At 43.1% G+C, this 12,137-nt stretch overlaps 1 protein-coding gene across 1 annotated transcript in view; it reads left to right on the top strand.

Annotated features, from left to right (window-relative positions):
* Positions 1-741: 741 nt before the first annotated feature.
* The window catches only part of INTS3 (integrator complex subunit 3), a 101,424-nt gene continuing 90,028 nt past the window's right edge, over positions 742-12,137 (top strand). Inside the window, exon 1 of the mRNA XM_030187424.1 lies at positions 742-868. Coding sequence (XP_030043284.1) covers positions 800-868 — 69 coding nt within the window. The 5' untranslated portion in view covers positions 742-799. The remainder of the gene's footprint in view (positions 869-12,137) is intronic.

The following is a 12,137-nucleotide window of genomic DNA, read 5'->3' as shown; positions in this document are numbered from 1 at the left end:
CTGTCTCGCTGCACCCTACGCCTGGAATAGACTTCCTGAGCCCCTACATCTTGCCCCATCCTTGGCCACCTTTAAATCTAGACTGAAAGCCCACCTCTTTAACATTGCTTTTGACTCGTAACCACTCGCCTCCACCTACCCTCCTCTCTTCCTTCCCGTTCACATTAATTGATTTGATTTGCTAACTTTATTTATTTTTTGTCTATTAGATTGTAAGCTCTTTGAGCAGGGACTGTCTTTCTTCTATGTTTGTGCAGCGCTGCGTATGCCTTGTAGCGCTATAGAAGTGCTAAATAGTAGTAGTAGGGGACAGTTGAAGGTTTAGGAGTAGAGAGAAAACAGGACTTGTATTTTCTATGTACTGATTGGAATATGTCAGTTTTTGGAATGTGCATCTGCCAGAACTAGTTTTGGACACAGCTGGGACTGTTGTGTTTTGCTGGTGACATCACACAAGTCAGAGCAGATAAGAAGAACCGCAACGTTCCTCGCGCAAGCGCACGACACAGACACCGATGATGATCCCTGGTCAGTGACGTCATTGCGCATTTGCGGCTCGGGGGATCCTTAGAACGTCCTTCTGCCGCGGGGAGACCAGAGGTTTCCGATTGGCCGGCGCGGCTGCCGATCCGCCGCTCCCGAAATGGCATTGGTCTGTTTGGTGCCAATCAGGCTGGAGCGCGCGTTGTGATTGGCGAATTGCTGCGAGCGGGCAGAGGGCGGTAACTTCCGGCTGCTTTTGCCAGTTTGGCCCTGGATGCGGCCTGTGTGAGCAGGAGGGAGGCCGCGCGGGGCCAACATGGAGCCCAAGGCTAAGGGTCGCCTGTTGCTCTCCAGCAGCCTGGACGCCAAGGACGAGTTGGAGGAGGTAGAGACGCCGGGACCCCTCCCCCAGCCCACAACCCCCCCCCCTTATCATGCACATCTTATTTTACCCCCCCTCCCCCATTCTTACCCTGGACAGTTTACCCCTCCCCCACCCCAATCTACAACCTGTCTCATGCAGCCCACCCCACTTAACCTCTTCTCCACCCTGCAACCTGTCACGTGTGCTTTCCCCCAATCCTCATTCTGCACATCTTACCCCTCCCCCACTTGCCCCAGAACAGCCCACCCCTCCCCCATTCTTACCCTGGACAGTTTACCCTTCCCCCACCCTACTCTGCAACCTGTCTCATGCAGCCCACCCCACTTAACCTCTTCTCCACCCTGCAACCTGTCACGTGTGCTTTCCCCCAATCCTCATTCTGCACATCTTACCCCTCCCCCACTTGCCCCAGAACAGCCCACCCCTCCCCCATTCTTACCCTGGACAGCTTACCCCTCCCCCAATAACCCCACCCTGCAACCTGTCACGTGTGCTTTCCCCCAATCCTCATTCTGCACATCTTACCCTTCCCCCACTTGCCCCAGAACAACCCACCCCTCCCCCATTCTTACCCTGGACAGTTTACCCTTCCCCCACCCTACTCTGCAACCTGTCTCATGCAGCCCACCCCACTTAACCTCTTCTCCACCCTGCAACCTGTCACATGTGCTTTCCCCCAATCCTTATTCTGCGCAGTTTATTTATTGTTTTATGTATTTATTATTATTTGTTGCACTTGTATCCCACATTTTCCCACCTCTTTGCAGGCTCAATGTGGCTTACAATAGATCATGAATAGTGGAAAGATGAAAGAAAGTATACATTTAGTATTACAGAGGATCTAGAGTAACGTGATAACTAAGAACATGATGGTAGTTTAACAAGCAAATGTTGTAAGGCAGTTCTAGATATATGTAAAAGAGTTCACATTTATTGATCTTTGTGGTATGCCGTGTTAAAGAGATGGATCTTCAGTAGTTTGCGGAAGTCAGTTAGTTCATAGATCGTCCTTAAGTTGCGCGGCAGCGCGTTCCAGAATTGTGTGCTCAAGTAGGAAAAGGTTGATGCATGCGTTAGTTTATATTTTAGACCTTTGCAGTTGGGAAAATGAAGATTAAGGAATGTGCGGGATGATTTTTTAGCATTCCTGGGTGGTAGGTCTATCAGGTCTGACATGTAGGCAGGGGCGTCTCCGTGAATGATTTTGTGAACTAGGGTACATATTTTGAACGTGACACGTTCTTCTAAGAGGGAGCCAGTGTAGCTTTTCTCGTAGGGTTCAGCACTTTCATATTTCATTGTTAAAATGGACTTTGGAAAAATCCACTGCTTATTTCTAAGATAAGCAGCATAAAATGTACTGTTTGGGGATCTTGTCAGGTATTTGTGACCTGGATTGGCCACTGTTGGAAAAAGGATGCTGGGCTTGATGGAAAAAAAACAAACCTGTCTCTTGTACCTTTCTCCCAATCCTTAGCTCATGTAGGTCACCTCTCAGCTACTGTATAACCTGCCCAATGCACTTCTTCCTTTACACTGTATTGCGCACTATGCAGTAATTCACTTTGATACTTTCCCTTGCTTTGCTGCAGTGTTTTCCAAGGCAAGAGTGGATTAAAGCTGTGTAGTAGTACGTCTTGGGTTATTAGTCACTTGCATGTGCCATGGCTGCAGGGTGGCTTCACTGACCTATGCACTGTATAAATAGAACTATACCCTCTGTAGCGTACAGTTTGTTTTAGATATAGGTGCAAATCTGCTGAAAGTTTGGGCTTGCTGCTTAATTGGATCTAGTCTCTATTAGTTTATTTATGAATTCCACTTCTAACAGAGTTCTTTGGTTCATCACTGATCTAAAATATTATATTATATTATATTTATTGCATTTGTACCCCACATTTTCCCACGTTTTTGCAGGCTCAATGTGGCTTACAGAGTATTGTTATGATAAAGTCGTTACATGATTTAAATACAGTTGATCATAAGCTGAGGTATAAGAGGATTTAGATGGAAAGGTGTTAGGTAAGGTCGTGTGAGAGGTGTTTTTTGGTGTACTTGGGTGGTTTAAGGAATGATTTGTTTCATTGAGGATGACTTTTGTAGGCTTTGTTGAAGAGATGTGTTTTCAAAGCTTTGCGGAAGCTGGTTAGATTGTTCATGGTTTTCAGGGCCATGGGTAAAGCGTTCCAAAACTGTGTGCTTTTGTACGCAAAGGTCGTAGCATAAGCCTGTTTGTATTTCACTCCTTTACAGTTGGGGAAGTTCAGGTTGAGGAATTTGCGGGCCGATCTTTTGGCATTCCTGGGCGGTAGGTCCACTAGGTTTAACATATAGAGTGGGGCATCTGCGTGAATGATTTTGTGTACAGTCGTGCAGATCTTGAACTCAATTCGTTCCTTGAGTGGGAGCCAGTGCAGTTTCTGTCTGAGGGGTTTTGCATTTTCGTATTTAGGTGTTCCAAAAATGAGTCTGGCTGCGGTGTTCTGGGCTGTTTGGAGTTTTTTAATGGTTTGTTCTTTACAGCCTGCGTACAGAGCGTTACAGTAGTCCAAGTGGCTTATTACCAATGACTGTACTAGGGTGCAGAAGATGTTTCTTGGGAAAAAAGGTTTTATTCTTTTGAGTTTCCACATCGATTGGAACATTTTTTCATTGTATTTTTCACGTTGCTCTATCTTATCTGTCTGTATGCTCCACCTTTGCTTTTCCCATATGCTGTCTATTAAGATGTTTTAATGTGTACTGTCTTGATAATGTAAATAGCAAAAATGCTGTAATGTGAACTGTTATTTTAATATTTTTACTGCTATATCAAAAATCCAATGAAGATCACTAGCTAAAAGTTTCCACACAAAATGAATAAATAGTTATCTAGGATGTTCAGAGATAAGTCTCTCTGATGCTCGATTTGTGAAACATTACAAATGATTGTGCAATGTCTAGATGTTTGACCAGACCCTGCTTCATTTGTTCAGGAATTTGAGAAATAAGGAGTTCTAAATTTTGGATTTACAATCTTTTGACAAATATTATAAAACGGAAACAAAAAAAAAAAGTGAAGCACTGATTGAATACAGCTGAGCTAAGAACGTTGAATTATGCAGTTCTCATGAACAGTGTTTGGTTTCATCAACAACTGAGGCTCTTTGTCCTCCTGTCATGAGATATGAATAGTTAAGTGCAATAACCAATTAAGAATTATTTATACAGATTCCCTGAACATACTAGTAAGCTGGGTTTGATCACTATTTTTTGATTTTGCCTGGGAGTGTTTTTATTGCTGTAATTGTTGCCTTGTCTAGGTTATAATTGCTGTACATTGCCTTGGGTGAATTTCTTTAAAAAAGTGATAAATTATTATTATCATTTATTGCATTTGTATCCCACATTTTCCCACCTATTTGCAGGCTCAATATGGCTTATATAGTTTTATTATGACATTGTCGTTCCAGGATTTCAGATATAGTTAGTGATGTGCAGAGATTAAGTAAGGGAAGAAAGAAGGAAGTGATTAGGGGGTTAAGTATAGAAGGTGAACTTTCAAAGCTGGGTGGGTTGGTGAAGTGGATAAGTGAGATTATAGGTTCTCTTTGTAGGCTTTGTTGAAGAAATATGTCTTCAGAGATTTGCGAAAGTGATTTATTTCGTCGATTGTTTTCAGGTCTGTAGGTAATACATTCCATATCTGCGTGCTCTTGTAAGAGAAGGTAGTGGCATGCATCAGCTTGTATTTTAGACCTTTACAGCTGGGGAAGTGCAGATTGAGAAATTTGCGGGATGATCTTGTGGCGTTTCTGAGAGGTGGGTCCACGAGGTTTAGCATGTAAATTGGGGCGTCTGCGTGAATGATTTTGTGTACAGTCGTGCAGATCTTGAATGCAATGTGTTCCTTAAGTGGGAGCCAGTGAAGTTTCTCTCGTAGGGGTTTTGCACTTTCATAAATAAATAAATCCTGAGAAAGAAACAGGAAAGTGCAAAATAATAAAACATACAGATAGAAACAGAAACTGAACAAGTATTAAAACCAACCACAAACTAACAAGGCAAATGTAAAATGAACATGCTACTAGTACTTGACATTTCTAAAGCGCTACTAGGGTTACGCAGCGCTGTACAATTTAGTCCCTGCTCAAAGGAGCTTACAATCTAAAGGACAAATGTACAGTCAGTCAAATAGGGGCAGTCTAGATTTCCTGAAAGGTATAAAGGTTAGGTGCCGAAAGCAACATTGAAGAGGTGGGCTTTGAGCAAGGATTTGAAGATGGGTAGGGAGGGGGCTTGGCGTAAGGGCTCAGGAAGTTGATTCCAAGCATAGGGTGATAGCATTCATAGAAAAGAAAAAGTGGAAAAAAAAAAAAAGCAACAACAAATTGAAGGGATGGAGCTCAGCTGGTTGAAAGAAGCTGATAACCTGTCTTACTGGTTAAGCACAAAATTAAGCCCCTGTTGTTCCCCAAGGAGTCCTCTGGTTCCCTTAGCTCTGCAGGCCAGGTCCAGAAGCCTGGACCCAGTCCTCAGCTGTAGGTCTTCTCCCTCGAGGAATGACGCATCCATTCCCTCCTGTGTCTGCTGAGTTGAAGTCATGGGAGAGTAAAGACTTGGAAGCAGTGCAGTGGCAGAAAGGAGGTGGAGAGACAGCTGGGGGGGGGGGGGGGGGGGGCACTGCAGGAACAGCTTTTGTAAGCATCTGGAGATGGCGCAGGTGTTCATGCGGTCTGGTGCAGCAGGCACTGGGAGTGTTATAGGGCCTGTTGGAGGTAAAGGGATTGGAATTTCCCTGACCTCAGGTTTTAGTTTAGAGGCTATTTGGGACGTAGCAACAGGTCTGTGTTCTCCTTGGGGCCCCAAAACAGAAGCTGTTGTGATGTTTAGAAACGTGTGTCAGTGAGTATTCAGTTTGGAAATCTTCTGTTGGGGATTTGGAAAGTAAAGTTGGGATGTATCGTAGAAGTTGGAATCCCAAGGTGTTACCTGGACAAGTACAACTCTTTGGAAAATGTGCTTAGACACCAGAATTTGTAATAAGCTTTTGGAAAATTGATTAGCTGCATTATTGTCTGTGATATGTTTAAGAAATACCTCCTTGAGATCTTAAAGGTCCCAGACACATCCATTCCTCTGATCTCCAAAATCTATGATCTTTTCCAGGGGAAAAATGTTCTTCTCATGTCCAGCTATCTGGAATGTCTATGGACAGTCTGAACTTAACTAATCTTCTTGCGAGATCTGATGTGGAAGTGATGGAACCTGCTACTTGTTGGTTCTGTAAGCTTTTGATTCAAGCAGGGAATGGGTCTTGAGACTTTTCAAGGATGTTTTGCTCATGAATGTAAAGATACTTGTGTATCCTGATGTTTCTCAAGTGACAAAAGAGAAAAAGGAAGCAGTTTATTTATGTATTTTATTTATTGCACTTGTATCCCACATTTTCCCACCTATTTGCAGGCTCAATGTGGCTTACAGAAATCTGTTATGGCATCGCCATAACAGAGAAGAAATACAATTGGTGTTACAAAGGGGTAATCAAAGACAGGAGGGTCAGGTTATGCAGTTATACAGTGAGACATTATGAATACTACTACTACTTACTACTACTTAACATTTCTAAAGCGCTACTAGGGTTACGCAGCGCTGTACAGTTTAACATAGAGGGACGGTCCCTGCTCAAGGAGCTTACAATCTATGAGACAAGTGAACAGACAGTCCGATAGGGGCGGTCAAATTGGGGCAGTCTGGATTTAGTGAATGGTAAGAGTTAGGTGCCGAATGCAGCATTGAAGAGGTGGATTTTAAGCAAAGACTTGAAGAAGGGCAGGGAGGGGGCTTGGCGTAAGGGCTCAGGAAGGTTGTTCCAAGCATATGGTGAGGTGAGGCAGAATGAGCGGAGCCTGGAGTTGGCGGTGTTGGAGAAGGGTACTGAGAGGAGGGATTTGTCCTGTGAACGGAGGTTACGGGCGGGAACATAGGGGGAGATGAGGGAGGAGAGGTAGTGAGGGGCAGCAGACTGAATGCATTTGTAGGTAAGAAGGAGAAGCTTGAATTGAATGCGGTATCTGATTGGAAGCCAGTGAAGTGACCTGAGGAGAGGGGTGATATGAGTAAATCGGTTTTGGCGGAATATGAGACGTGCCGCAGAGTTCTGAACAGATTGAAGGGGGGATAGATGGCTAAGTGGGAGGCCAGTGAGGAGTAAGTTGCAGTAGTCAAGGCGAGAGGTAATGAGAGCATGGACGAGGATTGTGTAAGGGTGTAAGGGTTGTGTTCTATTTATTATAGATTTTCGTGGTAGGCTTTGTTGAAGAGAGAGGTTTTCAAGGCTTTGCGGAAGCTGTTTAGTTCGTTGATCGTTTTCAAGTGAATTGGTAGTGCATTCCACATCTTCGTGCTTATGTAGGAGAAGCTGGACGTATGTGTTAATTTGTATTTGATCCCTTTGCAACTGGGGAAGTGTAGGTTGAGAAAGGTTCGGGAGGATCGTTTAGCATTTCTGGGTGGGAGGTCCACGAGATCTAGCATGTAGGTCGGGGCGTCTCCATGAATGATTTTATGACCAATCGTGCATATCTTGAACATGGTGCGTTCTTTCAGTGGGAGCCAGTGTAGGTTCTTTCTTAAGGGTTTTGCACTTTCATATTTTGTTTTACCGAATATGAGTCTGGCTGCAGTATTTTGGGCTGTCTGGAATTTCTTGATGGTTTGTACTTTACAGCCAGCGTAGAGTGAGTTGCAGTAGTCCAGGTGGCTTAGTACCAGGGATTGTATTAGGATTCGAAAGATGGCCCTTGGGAAGAAAGGTTTTACTCTTTTGAGTTTCCACATGGAGTGGAACATCTTCTTTGTTGTGTTCTTCACGTGGTTTTCGAGTGTGAGATTTCGATCAATGGTAACTCCTAGAATTTTCAGATTGTTTGAGATGGGGAGGGAAAAATTAGGGGTGGTTAAGGTGGTGAATGTATTTGTATTGTGTTGTGATGTGATGTGAGTATAAGACATTGTGTTTTTTCCGTATTGAGTTTTAGCTGGAATGCATCCGCCCAGGAGTGCATGATTTGGAAGCTTTGGTTGATTTCGTTGGTAATTTCCTTTAGGTCTTGTTTGAATGGGATGTAGATCGTGACATCATCTGCATATATGTATGGGTTAAGGTTTTGATTGTCTAATAGCTTGGCTAGTGGTATCATCATTAGGTTAAAGAGGATTGGTGAGAGAGGGGATCCTTGGGGGACTCCGTATTCAGGTATCCATGGGTCTGATGTCGCCATATTAGTTGTTACTTGGTAAGATCTGGTTGTCAGGAATCCTCTGAACCAATTAAGAACATTACCTCTGACTCCAAAGTATTCCAGGATATGTAGTAGTATTCCGTGGTTGACCATGTCGAAGGCACTGGACATATCAAATTGTAGGAGAAGTATGTTATTGCCAGTTGCAATTGTTTAAATTTATTCATTAGGGTAACTAGTACTGTTTCTGTGCTGTAGTTCGCTCGAAATCCTGGTTGAGCTACAAATTAATTGCTTTGCTTGCTTTATTTTTGTCTATTAGATTGTAAGCTCTTTGAGCAGGAACTGTCTTTCTTATATGTTTGTGCAGCGCTGCGTACGCTTTGTAGCGCTATATAAATGCTAAATAGTAGTAGTAGTAGGTAGTTGGTGAGTTGTTTTGTCACTGCACCTTCCATGAGTTTGGTTATTAACGGGATAGATGCCACTGGGTGGTAGTTGGTTAGGTCATTTGTACTTTTCTTTGCGTCTTTAGATAGTGGAGTAAGTAGAATATTTCCTTTATCCTTTGGGAAAAGACCATTTTGTAGCATGTAATTGAAAGTGTTTTGTGAGGTCTGTTATAAATTGTTGGGGGGCGCTTCTTATCAGGTTGCTAGGACAGATGTCTAGTTTGCAGTGCAATTTGGCGTATCTTTTGAGTAATTGGGAGATAGTTTCGGTCGATAGTGCATCAGAGTTGGTCCATGATCGGTCTGCTGGGTATTCCCCTTGTATTGGGTCTAGACACTCAAGGAGGTTTGCATAATCGATTGTGTTGCTAGGTATAGTAGCGCTTAGTTTTATGATTTTCTCTTTGAAGTAGTTGGTTAGGTTGTTTGCTGATGGGGTGTCTGTGTTGTTGGATGTGACCGGCGTGGTATTTAGTAGGTTGTTTACAAGTTGGAAGAGTTTATGTGTATCCTTGTAGCCTGGACCGATTTTAGTTTTATAATATGTTCTTTTAGTCTGTCTGATAGTGTATTTGTATTTTCTATGTAGTTGCTTCCAGGCATTCAGTGTGGGGTCGTCTTGTTTTTCTTGTTCCATACACGTTCAAGTCTTCTGACTTGTGTCTTTCGTTCTTTTAGTTCTTCAGTAAACCATGGCATTGATTTTTTTCTGTGTGAGGTTCTGGTTTGAAGTGGTGCTATGTTGTCTAATACGATTCTGCATCTGTTGTCCCAGTCATGGAGAAATTGGGTTGAGTCTGTTGTTGTCCATTCGTTATCATAGACTTGTTGCCAAAATAATAGTGGGTCTAATCTGCCTCTGGTGGTGTAGGTGGTTTGCTCTTGTTTTGTTTCTCATAGTAAATAACAGCAGATAAAGACCTGTATGGTCCATCCAGTTTGCCCAGCAAGACACCAGAGTTGCACTGTACCTGCCACTCCATGCAGGTTACACTCCTACACCCTGTTTAAAGGATATCCTCTGTGTTTATCCCATATATCTTTTGAATTCTGTCACTATTTGTGTCTTCACCACATAAGTACATAAGTGTTGCCATACCGGGACAGACCGAAGGTCCATCAAGCCCAGTATCCTATTCCCAACAGTGGCTAATCCAGGTCACAAGTACCTGGCAAGATCCCAAAACAATACGATCCTGCTTATCCCAGAAATAAGCAGTGGATTTTCCCAAGTCCATTTTAATAATGGCTTATGGACTTTTCTTTTAGGAAGCCATCTTTTCTCCGAGCTAAAGATCCGAAGCTGTTTCAACCTTTCCTCATAGGAAACTCGTCCCATCCCTTTTATCATTTTTGTCACCCTTCTCTGTATCTTTTCTTTCACCGGGAGGGTATTCCAGGCATCCAGAACCCTCTCTGTGACTACCCTGCAAACTCAGTTCATATCCTTTAGTTCTTCCAGTTTTCCATCTCTGAAAAAGATTTGTTTGTATATTAATACCTTCCTAGTATTTAAACATCTATCATATCTCCCCTGTCCCTCCTTTCCTGTAGGGTGTATAAATATTCAGGTTTTCAAGTCTCTTCTTGTGTGTCTTTTGGAACAAGCCCCACACCATTTTGTCACTTTCTTCTGAACCGCTTCATACCTTTTTATGGCGTCTACAACTGAACACAAAATTCCAAGTGGGGCCTCATCAACAACTTACACAGGGACATCAACAGCTCCTTCTCCTGGTTATGCCTCTCTCTGTGCAGCCCAGTATCCTCCTGGCTACAGCCACCGCCTTAGCACATTGTGTTGCCACCTTGAGATCCTCAGACACTGTCACCCCAAGGTCCCCCTCCCAGCCCATGCATATCAGCCCCTCTCCCTCTAATTGTATAACTCTGCCTTTCTTTGCATTAAAATTTAACTGCCAAACATAAGACCATTCTTATAGTTCTTGTAGATCACTTGTCATGTTCTCTATGTTGCAAATCTTCATGTCATCCACCAAAAAGGCAAACTTTTCCTTCTAACCCAAGGTCACTCAAAAGTATATTGAATAGAATCAACCCCGATACCAGTCCCTGAGCACTCCATGACTCACCTTCCTTTCCTCTAAGTGAGTTCCATTTACCACTGCCCTCTACCACTTCAATCTAGTTCTCTGGTCACCCATGACCTCCACCAGAGGCCATTCCATTCATCCATCACTCATTCCCGTGAAAGAGTGTTTTCTTAGGTTCCTCCTAAGCCTATTTCCTCTTAACTTTATCGTATGTCCCATCATTCCAGAGTTTTCCTTCATTTGAAAAAAGCTCAACTCCTGTATATTAATGCCACCGAGGTATTTAAATGTCTCTATCATATCCCCTCTCTCCTGCCTCTCTTCCAGCATATACATGTTGAGGTTCCTAAGCCTGTCTCTATATGTTTTATAACTGAGACCGCTTACCAGCTTTGTAGCCGCCCTCTGGAACGACTCCATCCTGTTTATATCCTTCTATAGGTGCGGTCTCCAGAATTGCACACAGTACTCTAAATGGGGCCTCACCGGAGACTTATAAGGACACTATCACCTCTTTTTTTCCTGTTGGTCATCCCTCTCCCTGTGCAGCCAAACATTCTTCTGGCTTTGACGTCACTTTTTCTACCAGTTTGTGTCTGATGACTTTATGATCTCCAATCACCCCCAAGTCCCTCTCTTCTGTCATACGCAGAAGCAATTCACCCCCTATATTGTACTGTACGCTTGGATTCTTGTAACCCAAGTGCATGACCCTGCATTTCTTAGCATTAAACCTTAGTTGCCAATTATCAGACCATTCTTCAACTTTTGCTAGATCCTTCTTTATATCATCCACACCCTCCGAGGTGTCCACCCTATTATAGAGTTTGGTATCATCCACAAAGAGACAGACTTTACCAGACAGTCATTTCGCAATATCACTCACAAAGATGTTAAAAAGAGCTTGCCTGAGGTCCAACTCCTGCGGTATACCACTGATAACGTCCCTTTCCTCTGAGCAAGCTCTGTTTACCAGTACCCTCTGTCTCCTTCATTTAACCAGTTTTTGACCCAGTAGTCACTTTAGGTCGCATACCAAGGGCACTCGGTTTATTTATCAGTCACCTGTGCGGAACTGTGTCAAAAGGCTTTGCTAAAATCAAAGTACACCACATCTAGCACACCTCCCAAGTTCAATTGTTTGGTCACCCAGTCAAAGAAGTCAATCAGGTTTATCTGAAATGACCTTCCTCTAGTGAACTCCTCAAGGTTTCCTACATACACATATACTCCACCTAATTCTCCATGGACAGTTTACTCCTTCATTATGATATATCACTTATTTGCCTCAGCAATGCACATAACCAACCTTCACTTAATGTTGGGAACGTCTGCACCAGATTCTTCATAGGCTTTTGAATATCATAATCTTTTCAATACAGTTTTTATCTGATTTATATATTATATTTATAAATAATAATAAGTGTTTATCCCATGCATGTTTGAATTCTGTTACCGTTTTCATTTCCACCACCTCCCGTGGGAGGGCATTCCAAGCATCCACTACTCTCTCCGTGAAAAAATACTTCCTGACATTTTT

The sequence above is a fragment of the Microcaecilia unicolor genome, chromosome 14 (genome assembly GCF_901765095.1).
Source record: "Microcaecilia unicolor chromosome 14, aMicUni1.1, whole genome shotgun sequence".
Taxonomy (NCBI): domain Eukaryota; kingdom Metazoa; phylum Chordata; class Amphibia; order Gymnophiona; family Siphonopidae; genus Microcaecilia; species Microcaecilia unicolor.
This window is presented reverse-complemented; position numbering and strand designations above follow the sequence as displayed.